This window comes from Struthio camelus, chromosome 7, assembly GCF_040807025.1.
Source record: "Struthio camelus isolate bStrCam1 chromosome 7, bStrCam1.hap1, whole genome shotgun sequence".
Taxonomy (NCBI): domain Eukaryota; kingdom Metazoa; phylum Chordata; class Aves; order Struthioniformes; family Struthionidae; genus Struthio; species Struthio camelus.
Window position 1 is genome coordinate 20,239,880 of NC_090948.1, and position 19,366 is coordinate 20,259,245.

Below are 19,366 nucleotides of genomic sequence, written 5' to 3' on the forward strand. Positions count from 1 at the left end.
CTTACTACTTTTGTTTATCCCCAGTGATCTATTTAAAACATCTTTGTGGTCCTCACTGTTAAGTCATAAGCCTCCAACATGCTTCGATTTGTCTGTGTCCTGAAGCCCTTTTAGTGGAGCCCAATTTCCCTCATCGAGGTGTTCTCTCTCTCAGTATATTTGGATGCCAGGGGAGTCTTTCTGTGATTTTTGTGCAGACCAATAGGCTCTTGAATCCATCTGAGTACCCCTAACAATTCTTCTAATATGCTTTCAACCAAGGACCCTACACTGGCAACTATCAGATTATTTTGCTTTCCTTCTGCATTCAGCTCCTTTAGGGAACTAAGATACTATTGGGTACTATCTATCTCAGCAACTCAGTAACATGAATGTCGCCATCACTTTAATCATAATCTCAAATCGTTCCTTTGTAAAGGTGCATACTGAATTTTCAGAGATGGGAACTTTGCTTGAGTGATACAGAATTTTTAGCATAAATTTCACCCTGTTGGTTTGTTTTATTTTCAGATGACAGCTTGCTGCTGTCAGTATTTGCTGATCCCAAAAAGGGAAGGCATCATTGCACATTTATTTAAGTTGCACAGATGTATTTAATTTTGACAATGAAAAGAAACCCCAAAGATGTGAACGGTTACCTCTCTCTTTTACTGCTATAGAGTAGTGATGATTTATTTTCACAAAGATAAAAAAAGGCAGTAGAGAAAAATGCAGCTGTAACATCTTTGCTAGAAGTCGGACAAGAGTGTTATTTGCTAAACAGTACATGCTGGGAATAAAAATCAAGGTTTCAATAATATTTGTCCATAGAATTCTACCCAGACTGTGACAAAATACTCTAAACATCTTGGCAACATATTTCCCTGTGAGAAACATATACCTGTACTTTATTTTTTATCCCCAACATCAGGCCTTCACTTTATTGGTATCCAAAAAAGAAAATGAAAACAAAAGGAAAGAGGAAAAAACTTTTACGATAGACAAATGAAAATGACAATTTATGAAGACAGACTGGCTCAGACAAGTAAGGAGAAAAAAAGGAGATGGTAAAGAAAGGAAGAAGAACAAGAACTCATGTTTCATATTCATATGTGGTACCTTCTCGCCATGTACCCAAGATTGCAGCACCTTTAGGCCTTTATGTTAAAATGAGCAGAGCTGTTGTTTTCCAGACCTAGGTGTGTGGAGAAAAGGGCTACTGCCCAACAGTTTCTACCCTGGTGGTGAAGCTCCTGGTGCTGCACTTCTTGACCCATTTGAGTCCAAGTACTTGGAGGCAGCAAAGACCTGCTGTTTCAATAGCCCCTGGAAGTACCAAGTCCTCAGGAGAGGGGCCATTCACCAGGAATCAAGGATTTAGCAATTGTTCTTCCAACACAGATACTTTGATAGAATCATTTTGGCCTCACTAAATCGACGTGTGCTGGTGAAATTTTATTTCATTAGCTAGCTCTGACCTTACCTCTATCTAACCTTACCTCAGTAACATAGTAGCAAACAATTGGTACCATCACCCACTCTTACACGATACAACTAGAGTTTATATGAATCACAAATGCTAGAGAGATGTAACTATGTGATTACCACTATTTTTAGAAAACAATCAAACAAAAGAGTTCATTATTTTTAGAGGGGAAAATTCAAAGAAAAAGGTTCCCTCACCTTTTTTTTTTTAATTTGGAATATTTCTATATAACAAAAAGGAACATTAAAGATAAGATTTGCAAATAAAGCCCATAGGCAAATGTGAACAAACTTCTGTAACATCTTTGCTAGAAGTCGGACAAGAGTGTTATTTGCTAAACAGTACATACACAAACACAACAGTAGAAGTGATCTAACTTCACTAAGTGCACAACAAATGAGGGGCTAGGGTCTTAAGCACAGAGTCAGAGATGAACAGAAATAAGAAGAGGAGCCTTTATAGCCTTTCTACAAGTCTAAATTACTCAAAGGACAGTACGTTACTGAGCTCAGCCAGAAAATTATTGGCTGAAATTTACTGAAGTTTCGTGGTAGGTGAAAAGGTAATATCTTGTGAGGGCACAAATGTCAGCTTGTTATTTTTGACTCCCAGTCAGCCATTTGTTTAATTTCTGTATACTGTCTTGAACAGCATGTTCACATTTGTAGAAAGGGTCACTGAAGACAAAAGTAGGATGCACATTTGGAAGGATCAACTCCTAACGTAATACGTAATTAGTTTTAAATACATGGAATGGATGTAATCCCATGATATGATGATGTATGCTCTCTGCTTTCACAGATGCTGGGGGTATGAAAGACTGTGAATCCCCAAGGAAAGCACCTCACTAGATTCAGCTCAGCCCCGGGAAACTGGAATGTTATTCTAGGTGTGTCACAGTGAAAAGCTTTCAAGGAAGGATTTGTATAGAGGTATCAGCTGCTTCATCTCGCCACAGTGTCACAGATTTTCCCTCCAATCGTACAAACATCCCTTTGACTTAAATTGACTTGTCTCTAAGGAGATAAGATTTGAGAGTTAATACAAAGAGTGGTAACATATGACCTTTGAGAAGAAAAGAAAGCAGAAGATTAACTTTTAATGACTGTATGGGAATTTCAGGCACAGAACGAAAGATGAGGCTAAAATCTTCCTTTCAGGTTGAAATGGGTAAGAGTAATATGCAAATGATCCCGCATATAGTGTGCTGAGTACACTTACAGAGTCACGTTCTGGAAATACATTGAAAAGCTGTCAAGAAAAACGACTGATTTAATGAACTGTGTCAACACATTTACAGGAAGCACCAGATTATAATTTGCCTTGCCTTAGTCACATTTTAAGTAACTGAAAAATTGCTTTTACAGCAAGCATTAAACTGTACCATGTTATCAACTTTTAAGATACAAATCTATTTTGAACAAAATTTACCCAGTTCTCCTTAGCTGTACTTCAGACATTATTTAAAAAAGAATGTATTCACACAAGTAGGAGACAGTCTCCCTTCTGCGTGCTTTGCCTTAATGCTTTAACCTTTATTAAGGTTTAGCTTTATTTTGACCTGCCCTTTCTAATTTTAAAGACCTTTTTCTTCTTAATATTTGCTTAACTATGATGGAGGGCAAAGGAATCACCCTGGAAGGGCAAGCCACTTAAAGCTCAACGTTAATGAACACATTCTGAGCAATTAAACAGGGAAGTCTTTTGCTGCGAATGGACTTAGGCAACTAAGGTGAAAGCGTGACTGACTGGGAAAGCACATTCAACTTGATAATGGTTAAGGAGCTGCCCAACTAAGTCTCTCACTTCTCATGTGAAACTTACTTATTGTATTACTCAGATCAAGACTCAGATTGAGGTGTAAGGGGAAGCGAGCAATTGAACTCTCCCAAATCCTGCTCACCCTGCCTCCTGGAGCAGGTTGTGCCTGTGCTCAAATTGTGTAGGGGTAGCTGGCTCCTCTGATCTGATCCCAACCCCACAGTGTGCTGTGGACCAATGTGAAATCACATATGATGAAAACCCTGGTTTCAGGATTCAGGTGATGGTGACAGAATGGAAGATTTCATTAAAACAATAAATTCTGTGAGCCAACTATCGGAGCCTCATTTGCTGTGGATTTGTGTTGCACTAGTGCCTGGGAGAGTCAGCTGAGGTTTTTCCCAATGGCTGGGAAGGTCTTCCTTCAAAGCAGATATTATTATAACTGTATGATGTGAGCTCATACTGCAGCCTCTTTTACTGCTGGGCCACAGAAACAGTTCTTCCCTCTAGCTGGTGCTTGTTATAATGTTACCTTCAAGACCTACCCTCACTCAAGAGGTCACTGAAATTGGTCAACAGTTATTGATCCATCTGGAGTCAGTTCTCCTGCTCTCATTTCCTCCCTTTCTCTATCTCTGGCTTCTATCTCTTGTTGGAAATCTAAGGGGATGCTCAGGAGCAGGTGTGTCCTGTTTCTAAATATTATTGTCTAGCATGTTAAAAAAACAAGCGACTTAATCTTCCTTCGGTACCCCATCTGTGACCGACAATTCAGTTAGCTTTCACCTCGCTTGGAGGGAAGAATATGACTTAAAGAATGGAGAAAGCTGGAGTGTCCCAGTAATGGGCTAGTATCCAAGAGTTCAAGGAATCTCTGCAGAAAAAAACCAAAGCAATGGTTGCCTTTACTTTCTGAAAAGATTACACATGGAATAGTAAATCAGTTCAAAATGACTCAATATAAATATTAATAAAGGAAAAGGTTATAGGACTCACATAAATTTAGCAGGAAGGAAGAAATCTTAATACTGAAAATCTGTAAGTTTAAAGCTACAAAGAAATATGTAAGAGCTGACCATGGTGTTGGGGGTAGATCCTATATAGGTGGCCACTATTAACTCTCCAAGTGGCAGCGGGGGCCCTGCTGGACCTGCCACTGAGAATCTTTCATGCGCAGAGAAACACAGACATTTCTTCATGGTTTGATCGAGACCGCATCTAAACAAATCCTTCAGCATTTGCACTGTCAGTCACCTCATCTCTGAACAGAATAGCTCTGCCTTGGGTCTAATTTTGCTACCTTACCCTTAGTTCTGCTAGACTGCGGTCCTACCAGTAGCAATTTCAGTGACCACTTCCTTTAAGGAGTCTTCTCTCAGCAGTACTTCCTACCCTCGTTGCTGAACACCCCAGCTCGGCAGCCAGCCCCTGTCCCCACTGCGTACCTGAAAACCACAGGGCGCGCTCTGGCTGCAGCCTACGTGGCTTCTCCTCAGGGGCCCACACAGCTCTTCCTCAGGGGCCCACACAGCCCTTTCTCAGGGGCCCACACGACTCCTCCTCTGGGGCCCACACAACTCCTCCTCAGGGGACCCACACGACTCCTCCTCAGGGGACCCACACAGCTCTTCCTCTGGGGCCCACACAACTCCTCCTCAGGGGACCCACACGACTCCTCCTCATGGGCCCACACAGCTCTTCCTCTGGGGCCCACACAACTCCTCCTCAGGGGACCCACACGACTCCTCCTCATGGGCCCACACAGCTCTTCCTCTGGGGCCCACACAACTCCTCCTCAGGGGACCCACACGACTCCTCCTCAGGGGACCCACACAGCTCTTCCTCTGGGGCCCACACAGCTCTTCCTCTGGGACCCACACAACTCCTCCTCAGGGGACCCACACAGCTCCTCCTCAGGGGGACCCACGCGGCTCTTGCTCCTCGCGGGAGCCCCGGAGGACTCGATGTCCCGCTGCGAGGGGAGAGCACACGGGCTCCTCTGAAGGGGACGCAGCCCCGCTAGGGGGGCAACGGCTTCCCGTCCCCGTTTAATGCCGCACTGGCCGGCCAGCGCCGGGGGAGGCCGCCTCGGGGGCCCACGGCCGGGGCAGGGGGACGGGGGGGGGGGCGCCGAGCAGCCGTTGGGGCAGGCGGCGCCCGCGCCGGGCCGGCCGTTACCGCGCGGGGGGCGGAGCGGCTCCCGCCTCCCCCCGAGCCGGCGTCGCGGCCGGCAGCCGGGTGGGAGCGGGCCGCGGCGCGGCTGGGCGGGGAGCGGCCGCCTCCCCGCCCGCCCCTCTCCCCTGGGGGGCCGGGGGGACGCGCAGGCGATGGCGCGGTGCCCGGCCGCCGGCCGCCCGGGGCGCGCCGTGGGCGAGCCCGGCCGCGAGCCCGCGGGAAGTTGAAGGCAGCGCCCCGGCGGGCCGCTCCGCCGGCGGCGAGGGGGCGGGCGGCGCCGGGCGCCCGAGGAGGAGCCCGAGCACCCCGGGCAGCGGGCAGAGCCGGCGAGCGGGCGGCTGGCTGGCGGGCTTCATGGGCAGCTCACGCCACCATGGTCATCGCCGCCAACAGCAGTCCGCTCTACGCTAACCTGCGGCCCTTCGCCCTGGAGGACCCGCGGGCGCTGGGCAGCGGTAGGATGATCGCCGGCTCCTGGCCGCCGCGGCTGGTGAAGCTCGCCCCGGCCGGCAGCCCGTCGGCGCTGCCCACGGCCGGCCCCCTCCCGCACAACGACTCGCAGTGCGGCGAGCAGATCCTCAGCTACGGCAACGTCGAGAAAGTTGTCATCGGCGCCGTCCTGTCCCTCATCACCCTGCTGACCGTCGCCGGCAACTGCCTGGTGGTCATCTCGGTGTGCTTCGTGAAGAAGCTGCGGCAGCCCTCCAACTATCTCATCGTCTCGCTGGCGCTGGCCGACCTCTCGGTGGCCCTGGCCGTGATGCCCTTCGTCAGCGTGACCGACCTCATCGGCGGCGAGTGGATCTTCGGGCGCCTCTTCTGCAACGTCTTCATCGCCATGGACGTCATGTGCTGCACGGCCTCCATCATGACCCTCTGCCTGATAAGTATTGACCGGTGAGTGGCCTCGCCGCGCCCCACGCGTGCCCTCGGCGGGCAGCCGGCCCGGCGGGTGGCGCCCTGCTCCGCCAGGGGTCTCCGCTGCTCGCGGCTTTCCCCGCACGGAGGCGGCTGCCCGGCGGCTGGCGCAGGGCGCGCCGCCGCCCGCTCTGGCCGCCGCCGCCCGCTCGCCCCGCCGCTCCGCCTCGCCGCCGTCGGTGCGGCCGTCGGCAAGTGTCGGAGAGCAGAGCTGCCGCCCGTTACGGGTAACGGGGCGTTTGCAACTGAGCTACGGCTTGCCACCTATCTACGGCTTGCCACGTACGGCTTTAAACCGCTTTATACCCTGGGTGGATCTGAGCTGGTTCTTCTCGAGTCGGTGACAGCTCAACCCCACTGAATTCAGTGGAGGTTTACCAGCTCTGGGAAGATGCAGGGATTAAAGCTTATGAGGTATCTTGTCATTACTCTAGTACAATCTCAGAATACTTCCGCTTCAACTGAGAGAACCGTTTCTGACAAACTTAGGCCTGAGGGAGAAATGACTCTAAAATATTTACCTTTTTAGGTATTTCTTCAGTTGTCTAAAAAAAAAAGCATGTTATCCTTGCTGACATTTAGCTTCTTCCAAAAGGTATGGGTGCTGAAGCAATAGGGAGGTGTATACAGGCTGCAGAAGAGCATACTAGGAATTCATTTCTGATGTTAAAGCTAAGATCTCCCTTTCTGCCCACATCTCAGTTCTCCTCTGCAGAGGAAGGCTAACAGGTTCCTTTATTCTATGGTGGTCCAATCCTAAAATAATTTGCAGCATATATTTTCCCTCTTTCATAGCATCCATCCCATACTGGGCATTTTAGCATCTAGAGGGAGGCTGCTTTCATTATGACTCAATAAAATTAGCAGAAACCGAAGAACCTCCTAAGCAGACTCTACAAGTGGTTTATCTAGTCTAATATCCTCCCTAACAGTAGCCTGTACTGCCTGCTTCAGAAGGTTTTTTGAAAGAACTCTGCATTAGATCTCTACAAAGAACTAGTCCTTCTGAAGAGTTTCCCACAGACCCAGAGGTTGCCAAGGAGCATCACAGTTTATGTTCATTTCAAAACTTTAACTTCTTTATAAACATTCCCTGCTCCGATGCTCTCCATTTTCTACTGCGATTTCTACCATGGCCAGCAGTTAGCTGAATGCTACTAAGCATCTTGTAGCAATGAAATCCACATACAGACTTCGAGTGAGTATCAAAGTATTTTCTCTTGTTGCCTTACAGTTTGACACCTTTTAACTTAGTTCCAGTGTTGCATGAGAAGATGAGGAGCCTGGTTTAACTTCCTCACATTATTGTTTGTTTTTCTATCCTACTTATTTTTAAAGTACTTGATTTCATTTTTCTGCTCTCTCCACACAAAAGTGATTCTGTGTTTGATCATTCTTGATGTCCATGTCTGAACTCTCCAACTCCATTTCTGATAACTTTTGTAAGACAGGTGAACATAATTTAGCTTTCTTAACCAAGCAGGGATGGATAATTGAATCACACAGCAGCGTTGTAGTAGTTCAGTTTTACTCTCTTCCTTTCCTTAGTTTAAAATTTGAGGCCACTGCTGTGCGCTGAATAGAGGTTTTAACTGAACCTGTCACAATGATGATCTCGTCTCTCACTTTCTTCCTTCTTTTCATTCTTTCTCTTCTCCTCCTCCCCCTCAAAGAAATGCTAACAAGGGATATAGCAATGCACCTAGAACAGAATATAATATATATTATGAATGGCTGATTTTCATTAACAAATGCTGATTTAAACCGGAATTATTTCCCTTTTGTCTTTGCATATTCCTGCTTCTATTACCAAATGTTTATTGAACGTGAGCTCATAATTCGTAATTGTGTTGTCTGCTCCCTACTTGAGGTTAAAATTTGGTGAATCCTGGTGCTTTAGCCTCTATTATCCAAATCCATTATGGATTATCCATATGATGGATAATGGTTAAAATAGAACATCTTAATGTGTCTCCCATTAATGGAGATTCATTAATCTCCAGCAATTCATTAGCAAAATGTTTCTGTCACTTGGCAATAAAGAATTTTAAAACTCCATAATTTGTAATTCTGTTTAAAAATACATAATCTTACACTGTTGTAACAGTGGTGCATCAGGCCAAACATTAGCTTGAGATGTTAACTATTCTTTGAATAGTGAAGATGTATAAAATATGCAAACCAAAGAGAAATGATGAAAATTAAATGCATATGGGGAAATATAACCAATGTAACATTGATTTAATGGTTCTAGTTTACCTAGAATTGTTCTTACAATTATGTAGTTGGGAAAGCTTTCATTTAGCATTGCGGGAGACGCATCTCGGAATAAATGAGACCCCCCCAGAAAAAGTATTATGTTTGGTACAGTAGCTGGCAAATCGTGATGTACATGTTGCACTAGTGGTTCAAACCATTTTCATGAAAGAACCCATGGGTTTGATGGAAACACTTGTAAATTTTATGTTATCTGTGAGGGAAGGTTCTCTGATGATACAGACCTTGTAATCCCAGCACAAAGAATATAAATAGAAGATGAACCAGGAAACCCAGAAGCAGTAAAGAAATGAATGAAATTCACTATCATTCAATTTGGCCCTGGGAGTCATTTAGATATACTTAAACCTTGTAGCACAATTGTTAAGTGATTCTGGGGTCACATGGGAGCTGTTTGCTTAGGGAGAAGGGTTAAGATAGGATAAAACTGAACATTTTTCAAGAATAACTGTGAATTGGACTGCCTATTGGCTCTTTAGGATAGTTTAGGAAGCCTTTGTTGTCTTATCCAGTGAAGTTTCCCTTAAAGGGAAAGATGAAGCTGTTGCAGGCAGCAGAGAGACAGCAAAGTTAGATATTTTTAATTTTCATTATTAAACCTTTAAGTTATTCCTGGATCTGAGATGAGAATCAGTCCAAGGTAAATAGCAGCAAGAATGTCAATATCGAATTAATTTAAAAAACAGTTTCAAACAAACCATAAGGCAAGGTTTGTAAGGGGAGGCGATATCTTTTATTAGACAAACGAGTATAGCTGGTTAAAAAAAAAAAAAAAAAGGCTTTAAGGCTCTTCTGCACAGATAAGCTGAGTAAGTTCAAGGGAATTTTTTCCCTTGCACATTAGTATGCTACTCAGCTCATGCCACTGATAGCCCTAGAGTGCTGGCAGCTGGCGGGCCTTCTGTGCATAGAGATACTTTGCCTTTCAGCCCTCAATACGGGATGCATTTTTTAACTGAATTTCTCTAGCAATTTGAAAGCTCTGAAGGATGCAGATTAGCATGGAGTCTACAAATGGACTGGCTCACCTGCCCTCAAAAGCGTTTTCCTGCGTTGTAATGGGCTTTTTTGGATACCGTAAGCTGATTCTGTTGCCACCCCACTCCCCCATCTTTTCCTAGTCAGACACGTTCTGGGTGACCTATGCCGAAGGAGTGTGCTACTACTGGAAATTTTCCAGAAAATTCTCAAATGATGCCCCCCCCGCCCCCCCAAAATCTATAGCACTAACCAGAGAAAGTAGCATGATCCTGAATGTAGTGGCTAAATACTTCCCTAAGGTTTATAGACAGGTAGTTACTAAGGAGGCCTACAGCACAGTAAATAGAAGACTAACATTTTGTTTTAAGGCAGTAGAGTAGTGACCCCATATCACTTCAGAAACAGGTAGTTTCTTACTAGGACAGGAAAGGGCTGAAACCAGGGTCAGGCATCAATATTAAATTTTTCATTTTCCCTACCCTATTTCTAAGCATAGCTTCCTGAATAGCATGCTCATACAGAAAATTATGTTTTTGAATTGGCATTTTAATTTATCAGACAAGTATAAACGTCTAAGTGTTGGCTTAGTTTGAGAACAGTGTTCTTTGGGACGGGGATTTGCAATTTAAAACAGAACCTATCTTTTTCTTAAAGTATCTGAACAGAACCGCTGGTACTTGTTAAGCTGCTTCTACTCTTAAGTTGTGTAAGTTGCTTTGGGACTGCAAAGTATGTGTTAACATGCTGATATAGGAATCTTTAACTTTGTACCGGGTGCACTAAGAAAGAATCTAGTCTGAAATATGTCTTTTATAGAGCCACAGTAGTGACTTTTCCAGAAAGAAAAGGTCATGTTGTTATCCATAAAGAACTACATTTTGTGGAGACCATAAGATAGTACCCATAATAATGTCAAGATATGGACTATTATGCTTTTTTCACATGATCTCTTTCCTTTTATTCCACAACATGGAAACCTTCACAGATCTTCATTAGAGTGAGCTGAGATGAGCACATTATCTCTGAGGTATCTATCTTATTCAAGTTCCCCCTTGGAAGAAGCCATCTGCCTACAGGTGTGTAGGTCAAAAATAAAAATGGATGTGAATGAGAGATGAGCATATCTCTCCCTTTCCCACTTTCATAAGGATTAAATAGGCAGCTTAATACCTGCACAGTCAATATTACCTTCATTGTACTCTCCGGGTATGGGGGGTAGCTCTGGAGAAAGGTAGCAGGTGCAGAGACTTTGGCAGGATAATTGTCCCTCAGTGAATCGTAATCTACTTTAAACATTTCTTATTACTGTTTTTCCCTTTAATGCCCTGCTATTCTGTCTCTGAATACATATATTTTACTAAATTTAGATTCCTTTACATTTATGAGTGAGCAAAATTCAGGAGTGAATTGTAAGGGGAGGATGCAAACCACATCTTAGTGGGTGAATGAATATCTAAAGGGAATTAATTTAATTTAAACTGGTGTGGTTTGCCTGCTGATTCATCGTGTTCTTCTGACCCAAGATAGCTACAGAAATCCTGTTTTGGAGATTATCCACTGAATAACTGCATAAGTAGCAATTTTTAATTCAATTTAAAAATAACTCTTTGGCTTAGAAAGTAATAAAGAACATAACTACTCCGATGCAGTTTAAGAATTATAGCACTTTCCCCACACCCACACAGGTAATTAAACATTTTCTGGAGAACTTTTCCAGTCTGTATCTAAGCCAACATTAAATGAGTATTACAGACACCCATTAAATTGATGAAGATTTAGGATTTATACACAAATAATACAAAACCTGGGCTTTTGGTTGTTCTGGAGATTTTTATACACAAGGGTCTGCTCTCTCTCCCATCCCTGTTTGATATCTTTTGCCATACTCCAAATAAGTATGAGTACTTACGTGTCACCTTAGAATATGTCAATCCTTAAACACTCACCAAATTCAAGTTTTCTTGATGCACGCTTGGGAACTGAGGAGGCCCAGCGCCTCACAGGAAGAATTTAAGACTACATCCCAATAAAGATTTAAGCACTTCAAACAGAATCCAGGTGTCTAAATTCTGCCTAAATCCAAGACTGAAAATTGTGACCTGAAAACCCTGTCAGTAGTCTCTTAACCTTAGTGGCACCTAAGAGCCCTGTCTGGCTTTCTGTTCGGTATGGTAGTTTTTCCTGTGAGTTTAGGCCGTGGGTAGAAAAGGCGCAGTCTGGTCTGCCAGCCCTGCTCCGTTCCTTCACTAAGTATTTGTAGAATATATACAAAAAGATAGATACGGTCAAAAAATGTTTTATGTAATATATTCTGGATCTAGAATAATATAGGCACCAACCTGCAGTGCCCCCCGAGAGATTTTATTCACCATATGAAAGACCCTATATCATACTGCAAGACTTCTTCTACCATTGCTGTAGATGACTCAGATTTACTCTTGTCTTCGTAGTTCCTATGGGCTAGCACCAGCTGGTTCTTCATTCCCTTCTCGGAGTATGGGTTTTGTGGATTCCTATTTCCAGGTACCCTATTTTATGCTTTATTTAGGGAACCTTCATCCTTGGTATGAGAAGTGTATAGAATACAAAAGTACTGATATGGAAGGATTTTCTTAAATGCATTCTGTAGGTAGTTTCCTAACTTCCATTGATGTAAATGTGTGGTAGGTTCCCTAACATCTTTGCAAGCTTTAGGTCCTGGTGCCTTGCAAACAGTGGAGCTCGTAATGTCACTGAAGGTTTGAGAAAAGAAGAAAGCTTCCATTTACACAGAAATAACTGAAGGATCAAGAAAAAGCTTAAAGGAATTGTAGAAAAAGTATGTGATGGAGTTACTGCAACTAAGTTCTGTATTGCGGAAGCAAGTTTTGTGATCAATATGGCAGCTTATTCCTAAACACCACCAACACCATAAGAGCCATTCTTTCCATTGCTAAATCCATAAACAAATGCACTCTTTCTAAGTCTGTAAATAACTTGTTGTCTAGCTCACTGAAGATACCAACAGCAGGGTCACCCTAATAAGGAAAAAACATATTTTTATTCCTTCCCATGTAGTTTTTCTAGTTTAGTCAACTTAATATTCCTCCTTCGAGTTGTTCTAATTTGTTTTTGCAGATAATTTGTTACTGAACACTTCTTCAATCTCTATTTTATTTACTCTGAAAAGAGACAAGACACTGAAACTTGCTCCAAGATGCTGAGATGAAGAAACTGAATTGGAAGTTTGAATGCATTTTTAAGTAATTTAATTTAGTGCAATGTCTATCCCTCGCTGAAACCCAGCTCCTGAAGAGTAAATGAAGCTAGGGTGTTATGCTGTACTAACATGATCACGGTGCTTTCTGTGGCATCTTTCTTTACCTTTCCTTACGTCATGTAGGCAGACTAGAAGAGATGCAGTTACTAAAATTGTAACCTGTTCTAGGCAATAGCAATTACTTTGTTATGTCTTTGCACAGTCATTGTGCTCTATGGCTAGACTACCAGATGCACAGTGAGTAAGAATGGGATGTGGCAAATAAAGTATAATCTGACAAACAGATGGGCTGTTTTGTAAACACTAGTGGACTCAGAAATAAGGTAATAATCCTTCTACCACCACAGCGAGTGGAAGTTGTGTCATTCTACAGTGGGAACAGGCCTAAGACATAAAGTTTGGTAGGAGACTTGTGACTGCATGGCAGAAGCTGGAAAAATTGGGAAGCTAAAAGATGCTATAGAAAAATCTGTAAATTGAATATTCTGTTGTTGTTGTATACTGGCTATACTTAAGTAGTGTTACTAAAAGGGAGCCATAATGCATGGAGCTGCAGGGTAATCTACAGGTGAGAGTGAAAAGATGGCTGTGATTGGTTATGTTCGAAGATATGTGTGAATGGGGAATTATAGTTGGATCAGTAACGGGAGATTTGCAGTTGCACAATGTTTACATGAGTGCCTTTCCTTGAAATTGGCTTGTTACTTTTTTTCTTCCACATTTGAAACTTATCTTCTGTTTGCTCCTACCAGGATTTAACATTGGATGAGTTTTCAGAAGTGATTTGGGGGGTCTCTAATTCTTGGGGGTCCATCCAGACATTTCAGAGGAGTCTAGTAGTCACAGGTAAGGGAATATTACTTCACGTTTTTGCCAAGCAGGCCCTGTTAATGTACTGGAAGAATAAACATCCACTTGGAACATTACAAGAAAATTTGAACTGTTTGGCCAGGATTACAACCTGATTCTTTTACCAATGCAAGAAAGGGCAGCTGTCTGGGAAATATTTCATTATCTAGACCATGCTTTGATCTTAAAAGGAAGAATATTTTTCTAAATAAAAAAAGGAATTCCACAGCTATCTCAGAGCTGTCAGTGCATTTAAATAACATGTGGCATTCTGAAGACATTTGGAAAGTGAATATTTCCTTTCAAGGTCATAAAAAGATTTTCCATGAGTGAAAGCAGATTGGATTTCCTTCAAGGTTCACAGAAAGAATATAACTCCCTAGAAACACTCAGTTTTTGAAGGTGTCTTTTAGAAATATCTCCTAATATAAATTACATAAATGCAAATACACATCATCCTAGAAGGACAGTGTAGAGTAATTGGCGTCTCAAACTCTATTTTTCTAGTGAGCTTTTCTTGAACTGAATGAATACTGAAGAATGGAACGTCAAACCATCTGTAGTCATGGTGCAGCAGTTGAAACAAGACTACCATATTGCTGGTAATAAGCTTTCACAACCTTCTAAAGGAACAGAAATTTTTCCCAAGGAATGTTCTTTAACTTTTCTGGAGTAACTTACTCTTAAGACTTATTTATAGAAAACTCTAAATTATGTTAGAGGACTGTTTTGTTTCTTTAAAGGAATCCAGTCTAGTTTTTTAATATTGTTTTTGAGCTTGAAACATTTTATCAGAAACATTTGTGGCAACTTTAGAGATAGAACATCCTGTTTCATCTGCAGCTGATATTGCACCTGTGGTTCTGTATTTTAGCTACAAGCACCTCTTTTTTCTCCTCTCAGTATATCACATAAAGGTCTGGCCCTTCCTGTGTAGATTAGGAAATCTCAGGAAAGGGCCAGCCATTTTAGTTCTTGCATGGATATAAAAGAACTGGAGAAACAGTCGAGTCTGCCAAGATGCCCTTGTCATATAGCAAAGATTGGAAAACCTTAATTACAAATTCTGATATCTGAGTTGACAAAGTATGGACATCATAAAGCAATGCTAATGGCACATAGTTCTCTTCGAATGGCCAGTACTTTTTGTAAGGACAGATTAATTTCTTTCAGATGGAAGGCTTACAGCTTTTAGTTTTTCCTGTTACACTGGAGAGTCAGGTACTTTTATAGGACTGATTCCTAATATTCATATTCCTATGTATACTAAAAATAGAAAAAGCAGGTGAAAATTTTTGAACCAGCTCTTACTATAAGGGTTGAGTTTCCTTTCCAAAAGACTTAAATAATAAAATATGTCATGGAGCTGAAATAGTACTGTGCAGAAAATATCATATTTGTAATGCTAGCACTGTTCCAGCAGATTAGCAGAAGTGATTTTTTTCTAAGCATTTTAGCCATATTCACTTTAGAAATGCTTAGATTTGCTAGACAGCTGAGGCTGAAGTGGCTTCTTAGAAGTATTTGGATAGAGCAAACAAGAATTTTGATATGCAAGTGCTAAGGTCGTGAGTCGGTTGAAAATTTCATTACTTTGAATGACTTAAAAGGATATGTTGTTCTTTTATTGGATGTTAAGCAGTATTCATCACTACAGTGTTTATATTTGTAAATTATTTTGCATAGTGGCTATATTTATAGCATACATTGGAATGACTTGCTGACAACTGCATGAAAGCTATCTGGGAGGAGGAGGTCTGACTGAACTTGCCTGCTTTTGGCGCTTGCAGAGATCTTCCAGTGATACAGACCAGCCCCTCTACTTGGGACGGTGAAACAGACTTTGGTGCTGATAACATTTTTTTTTTTTTAATTAATTTCTTTTACCAAAGGTTGCAACGTTTGGGTATCTATGTTAGCACGTTAGGAAAAAGAGCTTTTTGTGCTATGTTATGTGAGAAACATTTCTAAGGGTGTAGTCAAATTTAAATAGCTTTTTTAATTTTGCAAAGTTGATTTAAAAAGCTTTTTTAGAATGAGATTTCTCTTTGTAGCGGAGAGAGAGGATTCATGTATTTTTATAATTTCTCCCTTAAGATTGTTTGACAGATTCCAGTTACAGTGATTTATTTGTCTGATACTTTTGTATAGCTGTGTTTGAGCTAACTGTGAGGAATAATCAAATTCTCTATAGTTATATGTGCCAACATTTGAGATACACATATAGTGGAAGTGTGCACAGGCTCCATTTTTACCTGCTGCAGTACCAATGACAGCACAGATTGCTAATTTATATAATGTCACAGATCTTAATTAATCAATAACTGATTGAGGTTTCTCATGCCTTTCTTTACACTCAGTTTTCACTGTATCACCCTAATAGATGATTAGGATACAAGAACCAGTTCAGTTCATCTTGCCTTCCCCATTAGTTCGTTCTCTCCCTCGGGTTTTAGAGGCCTGTTTCACAACCAGCAGAGAATTTTCAAATTCTTTTGTCTTCTTGGAGACGGGACTGGGACCTTTTTCTTGCCAAAGAAAAGGTTATCCCAGCCTACTTGTTCAATCTGTTCTTGCTATAGGGATTTCAGTTTGCCAAGATTGTGGCAAAATAAAAGTTCCAGTCATTCATCCTGCTAAGCACTGATTTAGTTCTACTTTTGCTAAGATTGACACGCTCAGGTTGGCGAGTTCCCTTGTTCCAGGTCTGCTCTTGTGCTTGATTTTTCATAGTATCATTGCACAATTTTGTCGACAGGTTGCTTGCTACTGGTAATGCAGTGGGCGTGCTTCAAATCTAAAGTGTACTCCTAGGGAGACAGGACAAGATATGGCCCAAAGTGAAAGTCAGCAAGCTCCTAAAAGAGTTTGAGCAGCAAGTCAGCTAGAAATGCTAAGAATGCACGTTGGCTCTGCCAGCTTAATTCAAAGCTAGACTGGAGCTAGATCACAAACCTGAGGCAAATATTTACCCTCGTAATAGACATCATATGTTATGGCTCTTCTAAGTATAACAAAGAAAGCTAGATTTTGGCAAAAAGATAACTAAACCAGAGATGATCAGCCAAAGACAGACAAAAGAGATAAGACATCTACCTTTCAGTCTCTGTGATCATAAAGACTCCTATGAAATGAGTCTATGAATATTATTACATCCCTTTTTTTTTCCTGAAGTTCAACAATTGACTGTCTTGGCTATAAGGAATAACGGAAAATGAAAATGATTTAACAATTTGGAATCTTTTGCCAAGATTAAGGTTGTGCATGTACAAAACTGGCCCCTTTGTAAAGATCAGGGTAGAAATCTTCAATTACAGAGTTAAAGGTACAAGGGCTTTCATAGCTTATTTGCCACAATGCACATGCCCTTCTCCTGCTGACTTCAGTAGGGCATGTGTGCATACAGGCATATATAGGCATTTGAGGAGAGCTTGTCTCTGTTTTGTTTGAACTAATATAACAGAATTAAAGAAAGAGTATATAGCAACTTTGATTTTCTTATACCTATCCATTTATTCAGGAAGTTTTATACAGAACATCTAGATTGTCTTACAAGTATTTTTCATATGTGGGTAGTTCCATAAATATTAGCACATATGCAAATCAGATAATGAATCATATCTTGGCAATGAACAAGTTGTTTGACTAATGTACAGGCCAGAATAAAAATTCTGATTGTGCTGTTGCAGTTAACATAAAGAACTGATACTTGCAGGGAAATCAAATCTATGCTAAGCTTTCTGTACTTATCCTGGCCAAGGAGGGAGACCAAGGAGGGAGTTAATATCACCTTGTACAGTTATTCCACTGCAGAATGGTCATAATTTGGCTAAAAAAGAAAAAGCAAGGAGGGACATTGTAAAAACAGCTTTTTTTAAAGTGAAGAGAAACCAGGGTGAGGTCTATTCTTAGAGGTACATTGTATCTTGATGAAAAAGCTGGCAGCAAAGTTTTTTCCTGAGCTATGTCAAGGAAATGGGTGGATTTTCAGTGCTGTCAGAAATGCAAAGCCAGGTTTTTTAGCTCATGGAAATGACAGTTAAAAATAAAACTGCAGAAAAAGTTGATTGTTTACTTTTGTTTACCATTTTTTAATGTTCCTTTAAGGAGACTAGGGAAGTAGAGGTAGAACCACCTGAAAGAATAGCACTATCTTTCCCTGAGTGCTATTGCTCCTGCAGGGTATGACAAGGAGGGGAGTCTGAACAAAGGAACAAGCAGCAGCCAGCCAGGTCTTACAGGTAATGGAAAAGCTTCCCGGGGACCAAAGGAGACTCAGCAGAGTTTGCTGCAACTCAATAATTCACCTATTTGGGTAAAAACAGAGTTGGAAGCAAAAGCTTGCCTGCAGGGGCACAGCAATTGTGGACAGTTGCTTACAAACCTTTTTACTTCTATCATCTTCCCTGGTTGTGATGAGTTTTCTCTATTTAAACACATCAATTTTGTAGTTTTCATTTAAATAAATTCTGACTTTTTGGAATTGAAAACTCTCCAGTTCTTCTGGGGAGGGCTTACTAGTGGAGAAGACCCAGGCAGACACATTTTGGGATCTCCTCCCAATAACCTTGTATCCAGTTGTGTCACCTTTATTCCCATTGAAGAATACCGATCAGTAAACTTGCTGGCAATGGAATGACTCGTCCGCTCTCATCAGCTATGTTTCAAGTAGCTGCAATGAGAGATGTGGCTACTGCCACTGTGAGATAAATAGAGCCCCCGATACAGAGCTTTCTCTAAGTACATTGTTTCTACCTGCTTGCTTTTAATTAGAGATGCACTAGAGACTAGGGTCAAAGGACTTCAACATATGGTTTGCAGATCCCTGGAGAGGGACACAAAAGATAACTGTGAAAAAAACAAGGCTGTTGTCCATAGGTTGTGTTTACTAGTTAGAGGGCTGTTCCCACACTAGAAAATTTAGGGTCTTGCAAATCAGTGTGAAGAACACTGGTCTAGAAGATTTACTCTAGTAACTGCTATTTAGAAATAGGCATAGCAATTAGAAGGTGAAAATGGAAGAAATGAGCACGCATAACAGAAGTATACACTAATATCTCAACTTATTGTATAATTTACAACATAACTGTTATTATCAATACAAAGCATGAAAACATGTTGTGATTGTCCTCAAATATTTCAGTTACACAGTAACGTTTGCCAGAAGAATTTTCTGTAAACAGTTCTTTATGTAGGTTGCTAAATTTTGTTTATTTGCTGTAGAAGTAGACATTTAGCAAATACTTGAAATACTGAATCCCTGAACAAAGACCTAGTGTGTTGTTTGGCCACAGAATTACATGGATATATTTATACCTGTGACAACTGCTGACAAGATGCAAAGCTTTTCTCTAATAGCCTAATAAGATATTTTGATGCTAAAGATAATGTGGCTCCAGCTCTAAAGAGCTTCCAGCTTCTTTTTTTTGCATTGTTATGCACTTTAGTTTTCCTTTTGCCTTAAGAATCCGTGATTGGAAACCCACTTCTTGGCACAGGCAGTTTTATCAACAATGCTAATTGCAGCCTCTCAAGAGTCTATTGTCCCATACTAAAAAGCTATTTTTGCTAAATAAGTTGGTCATTTGCAGAACACAAGTTTCGTTTTTTCAAAAATCACCCAAATTAAAATGGCCCAGTGACTGTTTGCCTATGAATAAAATAATGCAAACAGGGTG

At 41.7% G+C, this 19,366-nt stretch overlaps 1 protein-coding gene across 4 annotated transcripts in view; it reads left to right on the forward strand.

The window, feature by feature from the left end:
* Positions 1-5,672: 5,672 nt before the first annotated feature.
* HTR7 (5-hydroxytryptamine receptor 7) overlaps positions 5,673-19,366 on the forward strand; it is a 37,083-nt gene continuing 23,389 nt past the window's right edge. The window contains exons 1-4 of one of the 4 annotated variants that reach the window (XM_068950092.1): positions 5,674-6,301; positions 12,031-12,103; positions 13,592-13,685; positions 14,196-14,290. In XM_068950092.1, coding sequence (XP_068806193.1) covers positions 5,778-6,301; positions 12,031-12,103; positions 13,592-13,685; positions 14,196-14,209 — 705 coding nt within the window. In that variant the 5' untranslated portion in view covers positions 5,674-5,777 and the 3' untranslated portion in view covers positions 14,210-14,290. Of the gene's footprint in view, positions 6,302-12,030; positions 12,104-13,591; positions 13,686-14,195; positions 14,291-19,366 lie in introns of those variants that run through there. The other 3 variants (XM_068950089.1, XM_068950091.1, XM_068950088.1) reach the window with 3 other exon arrangements.